The sequence below is a fragment of the Magnolia sinica genome, chromosome 12, assembly GCF_029962835.1.
Source record: "Magnolia sinica isolate HGM2019 chromosome 12, MsV1, whole genome shotgun sequence".
In the NCBI taxonomy this organism is placed as follows: domain Eukaryota; kingdom Viridiplantae; phylum Streptophyta; class Magnoliopsida; order Magnoliales; family Magnoliaceae; genus Magnolia; species Magnolia sinica.
The window spans coordinates 19,038,043-19,062,748 of record NC_080584.1 but is presented as its reverse complement, the minus strand read 5'-3'; the positions used below and the strand labels follow the sequence as shown (position 1 = coordinate 19,062,748).

The window sequence follows — 24,706 nt, the reverse complement described above, 5'->3', positions numbered from 1 at the left end:
GAAACCGATACGCCTATGAAATATCGGTACCAATACTGATATAGTACCCTTTTTTCATGATATGGTACCCTTTTTTCATAATGGGCCGATACGGACCCAGATCATATATCATCTTCAGCCGATACGGATACGATACAACCTTATCAGCCGATACGATACCGATATTCTAATCCATGATGGCTACCCATGTACAAATCCCCATGCACAAGCATGATCCAAGTCAGCCTCAAAACAAAACTTGGGTTGGTCCAGTCATCAGTGGGTCACGCACACAGTTGATTGTTGACTTTGGGCCAACTTCAACATTTCCAGACATTATTTTTCCTATTCTATGACTTGCCTAGTGAGTTGAGTGGCATGATTATCAGGCTGGGGCATATAAATAAAGAAATATCTCAACATGTAGTTCGTATTCAAACTTAAAGGAACTCAACTGAAAGTTATTTCTCACCTGCCTTGTCTCTTTGGCATTTCTTATGAGTCCATCAAGGCAGTCATTAATAACTTTGAGGTCACTGTGGAACTTCCGCTGCCTAGGAACTACCCATCTCGCAAAGGGAAGTTTCCAGTAAGGAATATAGAAAGTCGATCTATGTTCAGCTTCAAAGAGAGTTCCATATACCGCCTGCAGCATATTTTCACAACAGTTAAATCACAGATCTGTAGCAGTCAGTATTATTTAGTTCCAAAGCAAATCAATTCACAGAAAGTTATAGTCAGAGCAGACAAAAACATGGTTTTAAGACTCAGATAAGTCCAATACAACTGGTCCAAAAACATGGATTCGGCACCCCGACTTGGCCAGTCGCGATTTGACTGGAGACGGCGGAGACTAAAAACCATAGACAAAACTTCACCCACTTTCAGCCTACTAAAAGCTGAGAAATATTTGTCAAAGGTGGGCCCCACATGATGAATGGCCCACATCCAAGGTGGGCCCCGCATGATGTGGGCCCACATAATGAACGGTCCATATCAAAGGTTGGCCCCAAATGATGGATGGTGGAGGTGAGGACAACCAAATAGACTCAAGGGATAATTACTTATGATGTTGGAAGCCAAACATGCTTTTCTACTTTTTTTGCTATTAAATATGTTGTTTACCAAACATACTTATCTGCTTAATAAGTAAAAAACCAAAATAAGCTACTTATGGCATAATTAGCTTATCTTAAGTAACTTAACATCCAAACGCCCCCTTAATGAAAAATTGCCTTTCAAACAGCTGTTATTTTGAATATAACTGCCGCTATTTTCTCAATAACTCGTTTTCTTAATATAAATAGTGTTGGTTACACTAAAAAACTGAATTATTTTTCTGTGGACCAAATGTTTTCTTCTTTTCTTTGTTCCCATTTCTCTTTTCATAACAGCCATTACCACTATAAAATGGCAGTTCCAGTCAGTTGTTGCATTGTTTGTAATCCCTAAAAACAGTTGTGTCATCACGTGTTAAAGTCCCTCAATATACATTGATACACCATCCTCTAATGGATCGAGCTTTTAGAGCAAGTGGTTATTTGACAACATGGACTGGTCGATGAAAGGTGAAACACGATGAAACCTTGAAATAGAGATTCATATAGCCAAACCTTAATCACAGGAGATTCTTTAGTGACAGAACCAAAGTCATAGTTGAATACACCAAGCCCAATAATATCAAGTGCCAAACTTGAAAACTCTGCTTCAAGGTCCAACTCGACTGTTTTATCTTCAGATGGGCTTTCCTTTTCAAAAAACTTTTCAAATTTAGAAATTGTTCTCTCTGAACAATTGGTAAATATTTTCACCATAGCTTCCAAGAATAAAGAATGAAATCCAGGAGCAATAACTGCAACCGATGAATATCAGAAAGCAAACGCATTAGATTTCATTAAAAATCCCACCAACAAAGAACAGCTATAGAAGCATATTTTATATTTACAAGAATGAAAGCACCAAAAGGAACAAAAACAAAGAATATTCTCTATATAATTATAAAACATCATCTAGAGAGTAAGGCATGGGGATGGATTATGAAACAAAGAATCCATGATTATCACCCGCATAAGAAACAAATGTCAGTTAAACAAACTTATCACATGAATAGGAATCTTCACAACCTCTAAAATAAAAAAGCAAGTGCAGACCTGGGCAAAAGAAAGCAGCGTTCAAACTTTGGAATGAAACTGATTGGAACAGGCATTGATATCCTGAAATATTTCTATAGCAATTAATGGTTGCAATTGGCCGGGTGACCATTAACCATTTGCTCTAAAAGCTCGAATTCATAGAGCACCGGTGAGGAATCTCAAACACGAGACCTCCCACTCTGATACTACTTTGATGCAGGACAATTAGCCACTTGCTCTAAAAGCTCAAACTAATAGAAAGTGGCGAATCAATCCCTTTATCTCATAGCTCAGGCCCCACATCCCATGGGCTAGTACCCCAGCTGATCCCCCCTCGTGGGCCCCACTTCACATGGGTTCCACTTCACACGAGCCACCCGCTTCACACAGGTGGGACCCACCTCGCACGAGCCACCCACCCCGAGTGTGCCCCTGCATCCCACAGGCCACCCCACTCGAGCCCGATGTGAAAATGCCCCCGTATTACCTAGCATGACCTGACTTCATGTGTACGTCTTACATCCTAAAAATATTCCATTCTAATCCTTGATTAGGCAACTCATGCATCTTGAATGTAGACCACTGATTTCATTCCTCTAAGTGTCTATTTCTTTGTGCATGCATACCCCACTTGATCAACAGAGAGATTGGGAACCTTCAAGTGGAAAACAAGGATGTTATCAATTTTCAGGCCGGACCAAGTCTCTTTTTAGCTTCAGGCTCGGGCCTACTGCACTAGGCCCATCCTGGGCTCAGGCCTTGGACCTTAAGTTTAGAGCCAGGCCCAGGCAAGCCATCCCCATTCACAATGTCTGCATAGCTAATAATCATAAAAACTTAGCTACAAAAAACCAAAGTAGCAACTAGAAAAGAATTCTAGGACTGTAAACACATACAACCCACCAAGAAAGTCCCAAAAATAATGAAAAAATAAAATCTAAATGAATAGGTTCATTGAAATGACTGCAACAAGAAAATGCCACTCTGCATGAAGCCCTTTGAGACATCACTTAAATAAAACACAAAATAGAGAAGAAAATGTCAATGTAGACCCAGTTGTTCACACATGCACAAGTTGGTGGACATTCACGTTCACATACACAAGCTGTATCTCATTTCTCGGTATTGAGATTGTGTAGAAAGTAACTCATTGATCGTAATCAACCTATGTAATAGTCTATTACATTGCGCCCATGGGAGTTCTATGCTCTCATTGTTGGTCCCCAGCCTGTATAAAGCCGGAGGGTTGTGTCATGTTGGCAGCCAGTGTCAAACTGATGCCAATACTTCCAACATGAATAGCCGAACCTAGCTAGTTGGGAATTGGGATAAGGTTTAGATCACGATGATGAGGATGAGATTGTGTAGAGAGTTTGTTCATTATAGAGCATGTCAGTTTGTTGTCATGCTGAGTAAGATTTTTAATATCATTAGCAAGTTGTTAGGGTTAGGGTTCATGAGTAATCCATGTATAAATATTGTGAAACAGGAGTTTTATTTTAAAAGAAAATAAAAATCAAAACTTGAGTAACAGGAGGCTGATTCCCTAAGTGGTCACTTTTTTACTATTTCCAGTTTCGGATCAGTAACAAAACTTACAGAACATGTGGGTATGTATAGATTGGTATCAAAGTTTGCTCAACATTAGGAAACGCCTTCAGTAATTTATGCAAGTCCTGTTGGGTGAATGGCGAAACCACACGGAGATGAATCTAGGATAGCAATCCAAAAGCACTAAGCAAAAAAGGAAGGAGAACACAACGATTTAACGTGGAAAACCCTTTCAGGAAAAAAAAAAACCACGGCACAAAGTGACAAAAATTCACTATGAAAGCATAAATTACAAAGAGAGAATGTTTATCCGATTTGAACAACCTTGAATCTAACCCTTGCTACACCCCTTTGAAACCCTAGAACTATTTAGAAACCCTTGAAATACATCTCAATCCCGTTTACACCCATATATATAGCCTTGAAAAGAATCCCATACAAAATCGGAAACAAATCCTACAAATCCGCAATTTTGCGTAAAAATTGTGTAGAATCCTGTCGATGCCATCGAACTAATCTTGTCAATGCCATCGAAGGCCTATAGATGGCATCAAACTAATCCTGTCGATGCCATCAAAGGCCGGTCGATGCCATCAACAAAATGCTCAGTTAATCCAACAACCAACTGAAGAAAATCCAGAAAATATCGATAGGATCGAGAACTGTTCGATGCCATCGAAGGTGACATCGAATAGACTATCGATGGCATCGACGGACCCTGTATCCGACTTGATTTAAGACATCAAATACAAAAATCTTCACCATATCTTCAATCATCAAATGTGTAGCTTCTTGTCCTCTTTTCTTATCTCTGTCTTGCATCATAGCTTCATCTACGCTTCTCGTGCACACTCCGTCTTCCTTTTACATCATCGCCAAGCCTAGACAAGTTGCACAAAACTTGAACTTCTCTATAGGAACAACCTTGGTGAGCATGTCTGCCGAATTCACGTTGGTGTGAATCTTCTCCAGAGTTACGCCTCCTTATTCAAGCACCTATCGGATAAAGTGATGACAAACATCAATATGTTTAATACGAGAGTGATAAACAGAATTTTTAGCCAATTTTATAGAGCTTTCGCTATCACAATTAACCGGCACGATTGATTTATCATGCCTCTCAACCAAACACCTTCCTCAAACGCTTCTGTCACTGTCATATACTCTGCTTCGATCGTGGAAAGAGCCACTATGAACTGAAGCTTTGACATCCAACTAATTGTTCCACCCGCTAATACAAACAAGTATCCTGAAGTCAACTTTCTGGAATCCACGCTGCCTGCGTAGTCTGAATCCACATACCCTACCAACTTTGCCCACGTCTTCTCAAAAGTTAAGGCATAGTCTTTTGCACCTCGAATGTATCGAAGTAACCATTTTGCCGCTTCCCAATGTTGCTTACCGAGGTTTGACATTTATCTACTCACAACACCGACTGCCTGTGAAATATCTGGCCTCGTACAGACCATGACATACAATAAACTGTCAACCGCATTCGAATAGGGCACATGAGACATAACCTGCTTTTTCTCATTTGATTTAAAACATTGTTCTAAGGAAAGTTTGAAGTGAGTCGCGTGGGGAATGCTTACCGGCTTTGCCTGGTCCATCCCATACTTGATCAGCACATTTTCAAGGTATTCTACCTATGATAACCAAAGCCTGCTCCTCCTCCTGTCTCTATGAATATCTACGCCGAGAACCCTATTTGCAACCCTCAGATCTTTCATCTCGAATGTCCCTGATAACTGAGTCTTCAGTACGTTGATTTCAAACATATCATGACTGGCGATCGACATATCATCAACATACAATATTAGGATGATGAATTTGTCATCACTCAGTGTCTTGTAATAGACACAATGATCGTATTTACTCCAAATAAATTTCTAACTCAACATGAAAGAATCAAATTTTTTATATCACTACCTAGGCGACTGTTTCAGGTCGTACAATGACGTCATTAACTGCAAACATTTTTCTCTGCCCCTTTAACTTCGTAGCCCTCTGCTTCATGAAGATCTACTCTTCCAACTCCCCGTGCAGGAATGCAATCTTGACATCCATCTGTTTCATGTCGAGATCGTATTGGGCAACCAACGCTAACATGAATCTAATAAATACTTACTTAACTACCGGCGCGAATATCTCTGTGAAGTCGATTCCTTTTCTTTGAGCATACCCCTTCGCTACCAGCCTCGTTTTGTATCTATCCTGTTTCCTTTTGAATAACGACTTGCATCCAATTGGTTTTAGGCTCACTAGAAGCTCCATCAGCTCACATGAGTTGTTTTTGTACAACGAGTCCATCTCATCGTCCATAGTCACCTTCCACTTTTCTGCATCAGGCTTAAGAGTCTCCTAAATAGTAGATGGGTCCCCCTCATCTATAATGAGGGGGCATATGCAATATTAGAGTCGTCCTTGTTTCTTGCCGGTAACCTGCGATCACGCGGTGGGTTTCTTCTCACAGGTGGCTGCTCCACCTGCTCCTATACCTCTGTCTGCGCATATGTCTCTGCATGAGTATCATCTGTGTCAATTTAGACATCTACGATCAACCTTTCTGGTTCCTCTTGCTCCTCTTGATCATTCTTGTGGAATAGGGAGTTTTCATTAAATCTGACGTCATGGCTAGTGATGACCTTGCGTGTGACCTTGTCGAATAACCCGTAACCTTTCACACCAACACCATAGCCAACAAAGATGTACTTTTTGGCTCTATGGTCTAGCTTATCTCTTTCAACTAATGGTACATGAGAGTAAGCCTCACAACCAAATATGCGCAAATCTACGTAGTCCATCTTATGCCCACTCTATACTTCCTCTGGGATTTTTACATTTAATTATTGTAGAAGGATACCGGTTCACCAAATAGCAAGTCGTGTTAACAGCCGCTGTCCACAAGTCTTTGCCCAACGCAGCATTACTTAACATGCATCGGGCCCTCTCCAAGAGAGTCTGATTCATTCGCTCAGCCACACCGTTTTGTTCGGGTGTGTGGCGCACTGTGTTGTACCTAATGATCCCTTCATCCTTGCAATATTCATTAAACTCAGTGGAAGTAAATTCTCCACCATTGTCAGTCCTTTAAAACCTTTATTTTTCACCCTGACAGCTTTTCCACGATTATCTTTCATTGTTTGAATATGGTGAAAACTTCGGATTTACGTTTCATGAAGTGAACTCAAACTTTCCGAGAGTAGTCGTCAATGAATGAAACAAACCATGACAACCCCCCAACGGAAACCTCTGGCAATAGCCCCCATACATCAAAGTGCACATAATCAAGCACTCCCTTACATGTTTTCCAAATTTAAAAGATAATCTAGATTGTTTACCATAAATACAATGCTCGTATATATCTAAATCAGAATTCTTAAAAGCTGAAATCAAATAACGATTAGATAGTGCATTCATGCCCCGCTCGCTCATGTGGCTCAGACGAGCATGCCACATACATGCAAACATGGAATCTACAACAGCCGTTGTCGCTCTACCTGCTGAAGTGCTCCCGATCAACCTATAAAGGTTTTTGCACCTTTGCGCTCTCATAACCACGAGTGTCCCTTTTGAAACTTTAAGGACACCATTAAGACCAGTGAACTTGCACCCTATAGCCTCAAGTGCACCGAGAGAAATCAGACTCTTCTTCATATCAAGAACGTGCCTGACATCAGTCAAGATACGCTCCATCCCATCAAACATCTTGATGGTCACCGTACCAATAGATACAACATTACAGGCATTGTCATTTTCCATAAAGACCTGTCCACCATCGCATTCTCTATAACTGGCGAACCAACTCTGATGAGGAGTCATGTGATATGACACTCCTGTGTCAAGGATCCACTCATCTCTATGATTATCATGTAAGTGTCCGATCATGGACACAGACAGAACATCACCTCCACTTGTCTCTTCATCAGATGTAACAACATGGCCTCCCTGGAAAAAGCCTCTGAGTTTTCTTTCTTTGCTTTAGGATTCGTACAATCCTTCATGTGTCCAGTCATCCCACAGTTCCAACACTTCAATTTTCCTTTGCCCTTTCCCTAGGATTTAGATCTAGGTCTTGAAGATCTTATACCTTAATCAGCATTCCTGCCTCTCGTAAAAAGTGCATCAGAAGATGTCTCTACGCCACCGTTTATCTTTCTCATGGTCTTCCCTTAAAGGGCTGAGATAACGGTGTACACACTCAGGGATTTATTTGCGGTGCACAATGAGTCCCTAAATGACCCATACGATGCCGAAAGAGAATTCAACAACATGCATACCTAATCTTCATCTTTGACCACTTCCTCCATATCCAACAACTTGCAAATCAATTTATTAAAGTAACTGATGTGGGCCTCCACATCTCCTCCCTCTACCATCTTGAAGGTGAACAACTGTACTTTCAAGTGTAGGCAATTCTCAGTGGATTTTTTTGCATAAATATCCTCTAACTTCGCCCATAAACCAGCTGCAGTTTTCTCCCTCAAAACATTATAGAGAACCTTACCAATGAGACACAAACGGATCGAGGATAAGGCCTTCTTATCAAGAGTATTCCAATCATCATCACTTATAGTCGGCTTTCGCTCCTCGAGAGCACCATCTTCACCTTGCTTAGTTAAGAAACTGATCATCTTGATCTTCCATAACTCAAAGTTATTTTTACCCGAGTACTTCTCAATGTCATACCTACTGTTTCCCATTAATGTTAATCCTTCAAATTCAAGCCTGCGCCCCAACGATTGCTCTAATACCACTTGTTGGGTGAACGATGGAACCACACAAAGATGAATCTAGGATAGCAATCCAAAAGCACCAAGCAAAAAGGAAGGAGAACACAACGATTTAACGTGGAAAACCCTTTCGGGAAAAAAGCCACGGCACAAAGCAATAGAAATTCACTATGAAAGCAGAAATTACAAAAAGAGAAGGCTTACCTAATTCGAACGACCTCGAATCTCACCTTTGCTACACCCCTTTGAAACCCTAGAACTATTTAGAAACCCTTGGAATACATCCCAATCCCGTTTACACCCATATATATAGCCTTGAAAAGAATCCCATATGAAATCGGAAACAAATCCCGCAAATCCGCAGTTTTGTGTAAAAACTGCGCAGAATCTTGTCAATACCATCGAAGGCCTTTCAATGACATCGAACAAATCCTGTCGATGCCATCGAAGGCCTATAGATGGCATCAAACTAATCTTGTTGATGTTATCGAAGGCCTGCCGATGGCATCAAAAAAATGCCCAGTTAGTCCAACAACCAACTGAAGAAAATCCAAAAAATATCGATGGGATCGAGAACTGTTTGATGCCATCAAAGGTGACATCGAACAGACTGTCGATGGCATTGACAGACCCTATATCTGACTTGATTTAAGACATCAAATACAACAATTTCTTTTGGGCTATATCCGGAAGCCACCTCAAAGTAAGATGAAAATTTTGCTCCACGCCTGGACCCACGTTGGTGTTGTGCAGCTGCAAAAATCAAATTATAGAAGAGTATTTTTTTCTTTTCTTTTTTCCTTCTTCTTAGAGGTGGCAATTCTTTATTATTGTTGTTCATATAGCTACAATTCTTAGTCAGGTATGCAGAAGACCTTTCCTCACAGTGCCTTCTATAAAGTTTTACCTGTCCATTCCATAGGACAGTCCAAAACATTGATATACTTTGGTGAGAAGTAAATGAAAGAAATGAAAGCAATGATATGCTTTGGTGGGAAGTACACAAAGGAACGAAAACATATTTCTTTATCCATGTTAATGAATATGGATGTGGGCCATACAGGATTGGTGAATTGAGGGAATATAAAGGCGTACAATCCACCTAGTCTTGGTTTTGAGTCCTCTTTCTTAATATTTAGTTAATTAGTTTGTCTTGGGACTAGATGGTCATATTATTAATGTTGTTAAGGGCATTTTGGGCATTGTTGCTTTTTATCACTTAAAAAATAAAAGAGAGTAGTAGCATCAATACCCGAGACAACTCTCATTCTCTTTTCTCCAATTCTCTTCTTCCCCTTTTCTTTCTTCTTTTCTCTTCTGTATTGATATACATGGTATCAAAGCATATTTGCTTGATGGAAGACGAAATAGCTGCACTTTATGGGAATAACACCTAGGAGTTAACTAGTCTCCTTGCCAGTAAATGTATTGTTGGTTGTCGGTAGGTGTATACCATTAAATTTCAGCATGATAATACAATGGAACAATTGAAGGCTCGATTGGCCATTAAGGGATATATGTTCAAACCCTAGGCACTGATTATATTCAAACTTCCTCTCTAGTTGCCAAGTTGAATTTCATTTGTGTTATTCTTTCAATGGTTGTTAATCATGGTTGACCGCTCTTCCAACTGGATGTCAAAAATGCCTTTCTTAATGGTAAACTCATAGAGGAGGTCTATATGGAGCAACCACCAGGGTACATTGCTCAAGGAGAGTTAGATAAGGTGTGTAAACTGGGGAAGGCAATTTATGGATTGAAACAGTCATCATGTGCATGGTTTGATAAATTTAGTAAAGTTATATTAAATCATGGTTTTGTTCAAAGTCATGTTGGTCATTCTTTCTTCTCAGGTCTGATTGTGTTAGTTGCATATGTTGATGATATTGTGGTTGCAGGGAATAACAGCAGGGGGATTAAGGAACTTAATAAATATATTCAAAGTCACTTTCTAATGAAAGATCAGGGTCATCTTCAATACTTGGTATAAAAGTTGCCAGATCAAAAAAGGGAGTTAATCTGTCTCAACAAAAATATGTTTTTGATCTGCTTATAGAGATATGCCTTCTTGGTATGAAGTCAGTTGATACACCAATGGATTCAAATCACAAACTCGTTAGTAACCAAGAAGATGTGGCTGAAGGCCTAGGGAGGTACAAAAAATTGTTTGGAAAGCTTATCTACTCAACTATTACCAAGTCAAATATAACATATGCTCTAGGAGTGTGGTAAGCTAATCTATGAGCTCTCCAATTGTGCCATGGTGTGTTGTAACAGCCATTACAGGGCCACAAAGGCCGTTACGTAAAAGTAATGGTGGCAACCGTTACACGTTATAAAGTCGTAACGGCCGTTATGTAAAAAATGACACATAACGGTTTTACCCCCCCCCCCCCCCCCCCCCACACACACACACACATATAAAGGTCGTAACAACCTTGTAATGGTCCATCATGGGGCCAATATAGATTTTTCAATTTTTTTTCAATAAAAAAGATTATAACAGCCGTTACGGGGGACCGTAATGACTGTAACAACCCGTATCATAAAGGTAACGGTGGTGGCCATTATGGGCACCGTTACCGTTACATGGATGTAGTTTTTCAGATTTTACGGTATCTCAAAGGAGCACTAGGCCTGGAAATTTTATGTAGAAGGAACAATCATCTTCAAGTCATAAGGTTTTCTTATTAGAGTTGTACACGAGCCGAATCAAGTTGAGCATGGCCTAGCTCGGCTCGGCTCGGCCGGTAGGCTACCCCAACTCGAACTCGGCTCGGCTTGGTCCTCTAGCCTAGTTGGCTAGCTCAGCTCGGCTAACAGCTTGGGCTAGCTCAAGCCGAGTTCAAGTTCGAGCCTACGAGCTGAGTTCGAGTTTAGGTTTTAGGGTTTTATACACACACACACACACACTAAATATTTATGTTAAGTGAACCAGATCCGAGTCGAATCGATTCGAACCGAGTAAAGTTTGAGTCAAGTTCCGAGTCGAGTCTAGCTCGGATTTCAAGCTCAAAAAATCACCTCGACCCAGTTTCGAGCCGAGTCGAGTCGAGCTTTTCAGAGTCGAGTCAAGCAAGTTAACCGAGCTAACTCGGTTCATGTACAGCTCTAATTCTTATGCAGATTGGGCAGCCTCTTTGCAGTCTACTACCGGGTACTGCACGTTTGTGAGAGGAAATTTGGTCACGTATAAGAATAAAAAGTAGAATGTCGTAGCCCTGTTAATTAGAATTTATTGGGTTTCAAGTTTGACGGAACCCTCTTATCTTCAATTTGGGAGCAAATCAACCAGGCCCACATTGGTCATTTCTACTTTATTTAGCTGAATTGCAATTCAATATAATTGAGCATCCAAATGGAGCCTAAACCATATCAATAACTGATGGATGAACAATCATGCCAGACAATTTATGGGATAAACATGCTCACCTAGAAATTGTTGAGGCTATCAAGTGAATATCTATATATGAAGTCAACAAATAGAATTGTATGCTACACCAAGCCTAACAAAAGCAAGATGTTTACTGGCTCACCTCTTCTTCTCAGCTTCCAAGTGTCAAGATCTGCGGGTATAAGCCCCTTGCCCATTATTGGTTCTAAGATATCAGCAAGAACTCCCTGAGTAAGACATATGACTTCTTGGTTATACTTGTATACAATGAGAATGGAAGGGATGTCGCAATACCAAATATTAAAGTAGCTCAAATCTAAAACTAAACCAATTGCAAGCTTATTTTGCAGGATTAAACTAATGGAAGTTGAATAATTTGAAGTGTCGAAGATTATAGTTTTACTAACACACTTTAGAAAAACATTTCACCATAGCTTAAGTATATCAAATGCGAAATCATTATTAGAAAGACAAGTTGTATTTTGAATAATATTGGGTTCTTTTTTATTGATACTGATTTTTACTAAACAAAACACAAACATAAAACAACTCACACGGAATCATCCATCCCTCAACACCTGGAATCTACACTCCATCATCCAACTAAGTTTTCCTCACAACACGCCGCTGAGACTTTACCAAAATCTGACCATGCGAAAACTTTCCACTTACCTTTGAGGAAGATCTCTTCCAACGATTCAACCTTGTTATTAAAATTCCTAATATCCTACTGCTTCATTCTTTGCAAATCACCACAATCCTGCTAATGGGGAAAATCAACATAAACCTTCACACCTTTTTCTATGTCTCCCTCGATTCCAAGAATTCAAAGAACATGTTGATGGAATTTGGCATCACTAAAGCCATTCTAAATTGGCACAAGTATACCCACCTAACCTCCGTCACAAATACAATGTGTGAACAGGTGGTCTATTGATTGTGTTTCTCAAATACGTGATATAACATGTCTCTGATTATCATTTGTTTGCTCTTTAGGTGGTCCACCATTAAAACCTTGTCCTTACCAACTAGGACCAAATGAAACAAGTCTAGCTGCCCTTGGTAAGACCAAAACTGTAGGGGCCAGTTCTACTCCCACTCACCTCTTAAAAGAAGGCATGGAATGATCTCACTAGGAAACTTTCTGACTTATCACCACTCCACCAGCACCCTTTTTCTTATTAAGTTCGTACATTGCTGACGCAGGGATAAACGTCAAGAGGTCGATCACCGTCTTCCTCAAGGATAACTACTTTGAATCCACGAAGCTTCTCTGGACTCCTCGCAGAGACTTCTCGAATCCACGAGGAAAAAGCAAGAAAATAGAAATAATATTCATGAAAATTTGTAAATTCATAGATAGATGAAAGAAACGAGTCTACAACCCTATAAATAGGGATACCAAGCCTTGGAAGAAGTTTCGGAATTAAACTACAACTAAAACTCCCTAAAATTCGTAACTTACTATAAATAGTAAATTTACTATTTATAGTAAGTGTCCTATTTGACTTGACCACATTATTCCCATAATTATTCTAAGCACTTTTCATGTTGCACAAAACTCCTAAAGCCCAACAAATTAAGAGTTAAAATCAAACCAAAACTTACTAAAAATAGTAAAAACAGAAATAAACGAGGAATTCGACCGTCGATCTAATGGAATCTTGCAAATTCGGTGTGGGCAACCTGGCTTTTGTCTGGTTGGTTGGCTAAAGTAGCTCGTCCTACCCCAAAATCATATATGGTTCGTCGAGTAACTCATTCCGGTTTGTGAGATATGTCTGTTTTAAGGTTCTGACGGTCTTGATGACTTCCGCCTTCGATCGGGCCTTCTCTAGTCCATCTTGGACATGTAAGTGCCCACGACCCACTCCACATCAGTCCCCTCCACTTGAAAAGAACTCGTCCTTGAGTTCTTGTGCTACTTTGGTTCTTGATACTCGATCAGGTGCACCATAACGATACCCAGATCAAAAGTTATGGTTAATTTACGGTTCACCTTCTTTTGGTCCAACCATGCTAGGAATGTATTGGTGTCACATCCCACATCAGACCCCTCCACTTGGAAAAAACTCGTCCTCGAGTTACTTAAGGGACTTTGCTCATGATACTTAAGTAATTTCTGGCGTTGATGTTTATCAACCTTTTTCCTGTATCTTGCATTAGGCTCTTGAGTTGACACAATACATGTATTCATGCTCTCCTTGACTTGACCAGTATGGATCAATTCCTTTACTTGTGCCTGCAAAATCTCGCATCCTTTTTAATAATATGGGCAATTAGGCATACTTGCCTTTGAGACAAGATCGATGTGGTTTTGTATATCTCGTATGAGAGAAAATTTATTAGGGAGTTCGTCGAGCACAATTGCCTTAAACTCCTGCAACACTGGTTTCAAATCCTCTTGGATGTTCACAGGCTCCATATATTTTTCCTTTTCAACTAATGCATCTCCATCTCCAGTTTTCTCAGATTGTTTTACGAGATCCTATTCGATTAGGAGAGACCATCACTCCACTTTAGAAGTCTTGAGTTGGTTCTCTGTTCCCATAGGGGCGAGGATAATCTTTTTACTATTTTTAATAAATATAAAAACGTTATCCCGACCTCTATGCGTAGCATCAATATTATATTGTCATGGTCAACCAAGTAACATGTGACAAGCTTCTATGTCAACTACGTCACACATTACTTCGTCCTTATAATATTTACCAATGGAAAAGGATATACGACATCATTCGGTTACCTATGTTTTGTTGACCTCCTTGATCCATCCAATCATGGACGGAGATGGGTGTCTTTCTGTTTTCAGTTGTAGTTTTTCCGCCATTGTTTTCAACACAAAATTCTTATTACTCCTGACATCAATGATCATATTGCAGACTTTTTTAATATACAATGCACCTTGTTCGAAAGATGTTGTGCCGTTGTAAATTTATCTCTACCTTTGGCATGTAAAATGGCTTCCTCATGTTCACAGTGGTGGCCTGCAATTCACCATTATTAGTGGGTGCTCTGTGGAAATCAAGGTTGTTTCGTACAGCGACCACAGGCGGTTGAGCATCGCCTTAGGCTTGAAGCAGAATTAGTGCATCCAAAATACGGTCGAGGGTTGTCTGCAGCCCTTGCATGGTCAACTAACTCTCCCTGTGGAAAGCTTCCATTCTTTCCAAAAAATAAGGAATCCCTAGACCACCGTCCACATGATTTTGGTCCATACCTTCGTTGTTTGTCATCAGTCCGAGGAGAGTCCTCGCTCTAATACTAATTGACGTAGGGATGAACGTGATGAGATCGATCACCGTCTTCCCCAAGGATAACTACTTTGAATCCATGAAGCTTCCCTGGACTCCTCGCAAAGACTTCTCGAATCCACGAGGAAAAAGCAAGAAAATAGAAATAATATTCATGAAAATTTGTAAATTCATAGATAGATGGAATAAAAGAGTCTACAACCCTTTAAATAGGGATACCACGCCTTGAAGAAGTTTCGGAATTAAACTACAACTAAAACTCCCTAAAAATCGTAACTTACTATTTATAGTAAATGTCTTATTTCACTTGACCACATTATTCTCCTAATTATTCTAAGCACTTTTCATGTCGGACAAAACTCCTAAAGCCCAACAAATGAAGAGTTACAATCAAACCAAAACTTACTAAAAATAGTAAAAACAGAAATAAACAGGGAATTCGACTGTCGATCTAATGGAATCTCACAAATTCAGCGTGGCCAACCTGGCTTTAGCCTGGTTGGTTGGCTAAAGTAGCTCGTCCTACCCTGAAATCATATATGGTACGTCGAGTGACTCATTCCGGTTTGCAAGATATGCCTATTTTAAGGTTCTGACGGTCTTGATGACTTCTACCTCTGATCGGGCCTTCTCTAGTCCATCTTGGACATGTAAGTGTCCGCGACCCACTCTACATCAATTTCCCTTAGCAAGCACTTATGAAGACTGGAAAATTCTTCAATCTCTTCGTCTCAAAAGGTTCCTTCACCATGATCGGCCCAAGATGGCCTTTCCAAACATCGAGAAGCAACTAGCAACCACTACTGCTTTCGCAAGGGCTAACCGATACAATTCAGCGAAATCCTGACAAGGAGGCTATTTCCGAAGCAATTACCATGCCAAAATCTTTTCCTCGTCCCAAACCAACTTCAATAGAAACGCCCTTGTAAAAATGTTTTTCAATCATGAAAACAACTTCTCGAGTTCCAGAGGCCCTGAATTGAGATTATGTGTTTTCAATGGCTTCAGCCTCCTACCTGATTCCCAAACCTCCAAAGCCACTTGCCTAGAAGATTTAGGTTCATGATCTTCAACTATTTTATCCCTTCCGCCTTCTCGCTTCTGACGTTTACAAACCTCCCCCCCTCTCCACAATATGGAATGCATGCCTTTCTTCCTTTCTTTTCCAAAGAAAATTCCTTTGCAACCTCTCCAACCCATAGTTCAAAAACTCAATACCCGACCCCATATCTATCTAGGTCAGGTCAACTCGAACACTTGGCCAAGTCTTTACTCAACTCTACTTGATATTTTAATAATGAATATAAATTAAACGTCATGATGACATAATTTTAAAATTGTTTGAAAGGCTAAAGTAGATAAATTACACAAAATGGCACAAACGCATTTTGTCAAGTTCTTCTTGTCTCTCAAGAGGTCAGTCTGTTCCAATCTAGCTGCATTCATTTGATTTCCCCTTTTTTAAGTCAAAACAGTTGACTGGGCGAGTGAATCAGTCGAATCACACCAGGTTGAATCAAGTCGACCAAGTTCTCGAGCCGACTTGATGAGTACTGGCGAGTCCTGGCTGAGTCAAGCTCACAAGCAAGTTTCCAAGAGACGAGACCTAAAAATTTCATGAAGTAAAGTTGACTTGGCCAAGTTTCTAATCGAGTCACCAAGTTTTAGAACTATGCTCCAACCTATTAGCCACACTAGCACGGACAATAAAACAGCAACATGAAGGTGCTTATAATGCATTTATTATATTTATTCACCTTTCATATTTCATCTCCATCAAAATCAAAGGGGGGAATCAGAACATACCTTATCATAAGAAAATGCATTTTCACGCAGGATGTGTCTCGCTACAATGGGGTCTGAGACAACAATAAATGACTTTGGTCCAAATGCAAGTTTATAAACTGAACCATGCTGCAAAGACAAAATAAAAATGAAAACTTTGAGATATTTCTCTCACTAGATGTATAAATTATCACCATACATCACGATTACAAGAAATGTACAATAAACTTCTGAAGTACTTATACAGCTAGCAAGTAAGAGATAATCTTGTAAGTTTCACCTACCCGAACCTTCTTTATTAGAAAGTACAAGTTTATGAAAAGGGAAAAAAAATATATAGAGAGGAAAAAGAGAAAGTGATTAATTCCCAACTTGGTGGCATCAATTACCACGTAAAAAATGCCAAAGACCAACTTCACGATTAAGAAAAACTGGCAGTAATAGAGCCACAATCCCAAGGCTGCAACAATGCATAGTCCGTTATATGATACATGCAGAGTTTCTTGCTTCTTCCTTTTTCCCCCTACCTCCAAGACATGGTAAGGAAGTCAAGTGGGCTCGAAACCTGGAGCTGTCCCATGAAGGGATCCATTTCAATATACATCATGTTGTAATGAAGGCTTCATCCATGGTTTTGAATATGACATGTTCCCATGAAAGATAAAAGAACAAAACAAACATCTGCATTGAACATCAGGAAAGCTCCACAAGACTACTGAAACAAATTTTGTCAAGGGCAAGCACCTCTAAGAACCAATCATAGAGTGAAAAAAAAAGAGGCTGGTCAAACAGATCAGAGACGGCGCCTTCAGCAATCGGCATTGATCCAATGTTCCCCCCACTTAATAAATTAGTAAGAAGGTTGCTTGCATTGTCAAGTAGATTTCTTTTTGTCTTTGGTTCTTCAGTACTGGTTGACTGGCATCTGCAGGAGCATCAATCCAACAGCAAATGTGTAGGACTCATTGATGTCAGGAGTTTGAATGCATGTGTGGCAGGATTATTATTAAAACATAAAAAGAGAAATGTTAATCGCACAGAACTCTTTGCACACATTTTTGCATGCGAGTTCTGGAGGAGATGTGTGACAAATATGTACAAGATCTTCCCACCTGCCACACCATATATGGACCACAGCCCAGGTTAAGGAGAGGGCTGTAATATTTTCCTCAAACCAAGTGCTTAGAATCATCCAATGGCCTGATGTTTGGGCCATGGTCCATGTACGGTGTGCTCCATCAGATGAGTGGTGCAGATGTTATATGTTTGCCACTTGTTCCCTAGGGAACTCATCTCGAAAAAAGGCATGTACAATTAGCATTCCTAGTGAAAAGAAATGGGAAAATCCATATTATAAACATAACTTTAAATATTTTCTTTTCTAAAAATTTTTTTATTTATTGAACAGTGTTTTATCTTCTAAGATGAAAAGAATTGTTGCTAATAGTTCAGCGGATTGAGGGCCCACAATCAATTGATCTAGGTCACCAGATCAGGTCTTTTTTCTTCTTCTTATTCTTCTTTTCTTTTTTTTTTCCTTTTTTTTTTTTTTCCTCCACAGATAAGCCATAAAGTTCCCCGCTGAAGCTGAAACAAGCCCTAAACCTCAAAAAGTGGCCAAAAATGTGGTGAATCAATGCAAAAAAAAAAAAAGAAGAGGCCTGCTAAGGCTATGCCCAAAAGTAGGATCTCAAATCATATTTCTCACTTGTGCCTATGGTGTCAAAAGGATCCACGGAGTTCATCAAGTTGACCCCAACATGTTTGTCCCGTGGATAAATAAAATAAAATAAAATAAAAACCCAGGTTGCTATGGTCATTAGATGAGCCACTCATGTTCATCAAATGTGGACCTTTTAGTCAACTTTTTAACCACCCATTTTCCACGTGGCCACCTAATGACCAGACCTTTCTTATTTTCAGACCACAGCACATATACAATGTGATTGAAATGGTCCAGCTCTTGCACACATTAGCATTCCAAATCTTGCTCTCTTGACTAGCCACCGCATTCGCCACAAGGTAAACACCAAAACCCACAAGTCACAAGCACAAATCCCTATGCACAGGAGATCACAGAATATGTAGGAAACTTCAATAACTTATTTCTCCATAATAGACAAATTGCACTCAAAAACATAAAGAGAAAAACGCCAACAATTAATATAGGCATAGAACTGAACTTATGTAAGAACAGAATCGTTGTCATCAAAGCCTCATCTCAACTAATCGGTATTATGTAGGCCCAAAAAGGACTTATTCCTATTCCTATAGAAATAGCAGTGAGAATTTTTTACTTGTCACCAAAGTTCATGTTGCAAGGATATTGGCGAATGGATGTTTGACCTAGTGCAAAAGGTATAACTTAGTTCCCTTTGAGGAAGTTAGGATTAGGTGATGATCTATTTATACCTATGCAACACCTTAGAAACATGTGATTGAGAAAATCAACCCACTGGAGTTCTGCAGTTTTCAACTGGTGGCTTTTAGAGAAAATGTGTTGAAGTGAGAGGTTGGTTGCCATTGGAAAGACAATCATTGGATTTGGATCGAGATCCAAGATCATCATTATCATGAAGGTATGCATCAATGGTCATCCTGGAGTTGACGGGCAACCAAACTGCATTCACTTCAGAACAAGCGTTGGTTTGACGGGCTTTCCCAATGATCAACTTCAGAATGGAGTTTCTGCATTTCCCAAATAAAACAAAATTTTAGAGCCAAAGTCCACACTTTGCAGGTAGCGCTGGATGCATATTACACACACGGACATTTTTGATGGTTTTTAAAAGGCAGTTTAATCACACTCATCATTTGAGATATCTTAGCATTGTCTAGTAGTGACCATCGAGCCTCTCTCTACAATGTGCAACACACAACCTCCTCAAAGCCCTTCATGTCACATGCATTGCACATGTGTTACTGTGGCAAGCTTTTTTTTTCCTGGTCCGGGCTTCTGGGCCACTGCCTTGCCAAAAGCCACAAGAGACTTGAACCCCGATCATGCGTCAAGAGAGCAGTTACACAAACCAACTCAACTGTCTAGCTGGGTTGTTTCGTTGTAGTATTCTAGCGAATGTGCATGGTTAGATGCTGTATTTGAACATGATTTGGTGCACAAACATACAACAAGAATTTCTATTTAGGGCGTGTTTGGATGCCACCCATTTTCCATTTCTCATTAAATCTGCATGGATGGGCATTTTTCAGAGAAGCTGTTAACCCTCACTTTTTTCTTTTTAATAGAGGTTAGTGAGCGGGGATTGACCATCTCTCACACACATGTTCATGTGTGTCATGTATTAATAAATGTTCATCAAATTGCACATTGCAGAAAACCCATAGTATTGAAATTTCTAGCTTATTGAACACCTGAGTGGGCCACAATCTTAAGCCCAAATTGAGCCATTAGCGTGCATAGACAAGGTTGTCACCACCTATAAGGAGAAAAATGCATTAAAACTCATTCTCAGTGGCACCCAAACACATTACACACCCTTATATTTTTGAAATGATGCTTGCTAGCTAGGCCTGCTCAATCTGCTCACCCCACCATCTATGTGATCCAGATTGTTCATTTGGAAGCTCCTCTCCTACAATATATAACTAACTGTTAGGATCTATGAAGCCTGATCATCAGAGGTGTACTACTCATCCGGCCATCACTTTCGCAGGTCGAGCTTTGCGGTGAGCTCGCTAGGGGTCGCAGGGGGGCAGCGCCCCCTTGCTTGGGGGTCCAAGGGCATAGCCCCTGACCCAGAGGACAATTTCGTAATTTCATATGGAATTTTATGTAAACCCTAGTTCGTTTGGGGTAATATATATTTTGTCGTGTGAGAGAGAGAATCGTCATAGTATTGAGAGCTGCTACTTTGTTTTTGCCTTTGAGCATAGTGGATCATTTTGAATCCGTGAATGTACCGAAAGGGTACCACGTAAATCTTTGAGTTGTGATTGGTCTTTTTTTTCTTGCTTTATTTAATTTCGATATTGTTGTGCGTGTGGTCAAGAAAGGATCTCTCCCAACACTAACATTAAAAGAACTTTACTATTCAAGGGTCATCACCTTTCAAATGAAGGTGAGTTAAAATGCTTTTATGGATAATGCTTCTAAGTCACTTTCTATGGGTGTTGAGATCTCTGATGAGTGAGACCTTTACTCTATCAACCATCTACAGTGCGACTTCTAGATGAACAGTCTAGATCATCAAAAGACAGGGCAGAAGTATTTTTTATAAAATCACACATCATGTGATTAGAGGAATTATACCATGTTAGGGTCATAATAATGTAGACATCCCACATACAACAGTCATAAATGTATGTCAATCCGAACTGTCAAAAACGCGGGACCCTCATGGATGATCACGAACCAAAAGTTATATCGATTGATTGAATGATCTTATTACCTGCTAAGAGGCCAACAGATGAAAATGTGGGAAAAGTCATACGGTAGGATCATCCAATCAATGTGATTTTCGAGCCATGCCCTATGGACGATTGGAACCATCCATCTAGCAAGATCTACCATGGATGGACCATGATTTAGAATGGACGATTGGAACCATCCATCTAGTAGGATCTACCATGGATGGACCATGATTTAGAATGGACGATTACGACCATCATTCTCCCCAAACAAAATCTCCGACTCAATGCCTCCAATTGATGGCCAAGATCATCCCTTCAGCACAATTGTAGGGCCACGCTGCATTCACGTCAGCTTCCAGAAAATGGACAGTTCCAATTGTCCACCCCATGTCTCCATGCAGGCCCCACGAGTCCAATTGATGGCCAATATCATCCCCCAGAACAATTCTTACGACATAATGCATACATGTCAGCTCCCAGCAGATGAACGGTTCCGATCATCCACTGCATAGCTCCATGCGGGCCCCACGAGCCATGGCACATGCAGAATGAACAACTCCTGCTCAAGTACCAAATAATTCCACTATAACTCAATCAAAATGAACTGAACCAATGAATCTTGACTCAGTTCACTACCTCAGCGACTCAGACCCAACTCAGACCTTGTTCTTGAGCTTTAGAGTTTCATTCTCAAATCGAATTTTCTAACAACAATCCGAAAACATAACATATGAATTTGTAAAAAAAAAATGAAAAAAAAAAAAAAAAAAAAAAAAAGAGGAAATGCGAAGAACCCACCTCGTTGGAGACAATTTCTTCGGAAAAATCGAAGTAGGAGGAGTTGCAGAGTGGTAATTTCCCCATTTTGAAGTACCCAACTGGGGAAAATCTCTCCTGTGAAAGAAACCGCCATTAATGGCAGAGGGAAGCTGAAAGAGAGCAGTGGCCATGGCCTAACAGTAGCACAAGAGAGAAGCAACGTACGATAAGGCTTGTTGAGCTGGATTTTTAAGGAGGAATTATCGGGGGCTGGATTCGGTAGACCATGATTTTCTCATCCTAACCGTTCATCTGATGGGCCCAATTTGGATATGCGATGAGAAGGAAGTTTTTGGAATTTTTCTACTTGATGGTCTTGTTTCATTTTCCGACCGCTTACTGTGGACGGGAAGTCCTACAACACAAAGCCTTGTTGGGCCCACCATATTGTCAGAGTGAAATCGACTCCGTTCATCGGTTTCTAAAGACCATGTTACATGAGATCATAAAAATGAAGTAGATTCAATATTTAGGTGGGCCATACCAGGAAAAAAAAAGTAGGTATTGAACCTCCACCATTGAAATCTTACTGAGGTCCACAAAACTTTTGGATCAGACTAATATTTTTCATTTCATCCTGGTGGGAATCACCTTATGAACGGATTGGATGGCATATGAACATCATGGTGAGCCCTGGGAAGGTTCCAATGGTGGGATTTCCATCCCACTGTTTCCTGTGGTGTCGCCCACTTGTGTCATATATCTGCCTAATTTTTTAATTATCATACTAATATAAACTTTGAAAACTGATGGACGGAGTGGATTTGATATTTACATCTCTGTGGGCCCCACATATATTTCTGTGTTCAGGTACTCCTTGTTTGCACGAAACTCGCGTATACCTACCGTACAGACGCGACTCGCGTGTAACCCTGGTTATGACCGCGGACACAGGAAGTTCCAATGGTCAGAAGATACGTGGGAGATTCCCTTGAGAAATCATCTCCGTCCATTAGTTTCTCAATCTCACCATCGGACTGGAATCTAAAAATGAAGCAGATCCAAAACTCAGGGGGACCACACGACAGGAAACAGTGAGAATGGAAATGTCAGCCGTTGAAAAATTCCTTCAGCCCACCGTGATATCCTATGCCATCCAAACTGTTCATTATTTTTTTAACAATTGGATAAACTGTAGGAAAAAAACCATGTTGGTTCATAACTTCTATGGCCCCACAAAGTTTCCAATGGTAGGCGTTTATTCCACTTTTTTCCTTTCGTGTGGCCAACTTGAGTTTTTTATCTGTTTGATTTTTGGATTGATGTTCTATTGTGAGGTTGAAAAACTAATGGATGGAGTGGATTTCTCACTGTCATCTCTGTAGGCCCCATATATCTTCCGAAAGCTGGAACTTCCTGCTGCAGGGCACACGCAATCCGCGTCCCTGATGTTCTTTAACCACAGGTTCTGTGCGGCCTACCGTGATCTTTGTATCATATCCCCTCCGTTCATCCGTTTGGAAAGCAATTTTAGGACACGATCCAAAGGTTAGCGAGATCCAAAATTCTAGTGGGCCACAATGGGGATGGAAACGCCCACCTTCTAACCCTTTGTAGGGCCCACGGTGATGTTTTACATGCCATCCAACCCGTTAATACAGGGAACTCACCAGGATGAAAGAAAAACAAAAATATCCGCCTGAGCCAAAATTTCTGTGGCCCAAGAAGGTTTCAACGGTGGCCGTTCAATCCCCACTGTTTCTTCTGGTGTGGTCCAGTTGATTGTTGGATCTACTTACCGTTTGGTCTCAAATTCTAACATTATCTGGAAAAATGAATGGACGCATTGGATATGACAAAAACATCATGGTGGGCCCCACAGTATAGGGGGTTGCATGGGATTCGGGTAACCACCGCGATTTACAGGCAAGTCGTGTCTGTCCCATCAGATTAGTGGTGGATTTGGGCCCCACGTGTAAGAAAGTTTTTTTATTGCAAGTGCAAAGGACCCAACAATTCTCATTCTTCATGCGCCACTTGTTACGTGTGGATTTGCCAAACCTCCACTATCGATTGTGCGATGAGATTTGATAATGCCACACGCGCGTGGGAGCCGACATATCTACACGCCGTCGCACGTGTCATAGTTTGACACGTGTTTTAAATCTGAGCTTTGGGATAGAAATCTGTCCATTCACTCAGGTGGGCCGTAGAACATCGAAACAAATGAATGGTCAGATAAAACCCTGGAATATTGAAATTGTCTAAATTTTTAGGAAGAATATCCTATCATTATCTCATCTTTGCACGTGCGTGCTCGCGTGTGGAATCAGCAAACCACGTGCGTGAGTTGTTTTTCTGACAAGTTTGTTTGGGACTGTACCGATGGATCAAGATTACTACTATTTGAAAAGTGAATTGTTCCGTTTTTCTCGCATGGCTATAAGAGTTGTGATATTACCTCATCTTCCCTGCTAAGGAAGATCAATTACTATGTTTTAGATATAAATGGCTCGATGAAGTCAAATTACAGAATATGAAGGTCTTATATGAAACTTTACATTGTTGGTTTGTTGGTGGTGATGATTTGAAAGCTCCTCCAAATATTTCGAAAAATGTTCATACTATGAAAAAATATCAAATGACAAATGTAAAGATTCTATCTTAAAGATATCTATTTTTATTATTTATTTGATTATATCATGAATTATTATTATAAATCAACTAGTGATATTTGAACTACACCCG

At 40.2% G+C, this 24,706-nt stretch overlaps 1 protein-coding gene across 4 annotated transcripts in view; it reads right to left on the bottom strand.

The window, feature by feature from the left end:
• The window catches only part of LOC131221053 (cytochrome P450 97B2, chloroplastic), a 40,101-nt gene extending 17,777 nt beyond the window's left edge, over positions 1 to 22,324 (bottom strand). For 3 of the 4 annotated variants that reach the window (XR_009158953.1, XR_009158954.1, XM_058216143.1), the window contains exons 1-6: positions 21,998 to 22,177; positions 17,573 to 17,753; positions 16,850 to 16,957; positions 11,932 to 12,016; positions 1,593 to 1,831; positions 452 to 625 (exon numbers count right to left, since the gene is read on the bottom strand). Coding sequence is in view for 1 of the 4 variants with exons in the window: in XM_058216143.1 (XP_058072126.1) it covers positions 452 to 625; positions 1,593 to 1,831; positions 11,932 to 12,016; positions 16,850 to 16,957; positions 17,573 to 17,753; positions 21,998 to 22,149 (939 nt within the window). In the remaining 3 variants the exon portion in view is untranslated. The other variant, XR_009158955.1, reaches the window with a different exon arrangement.
• Positions 22,325 to 24,706: the final 2,382 nt, after the last annotated feature.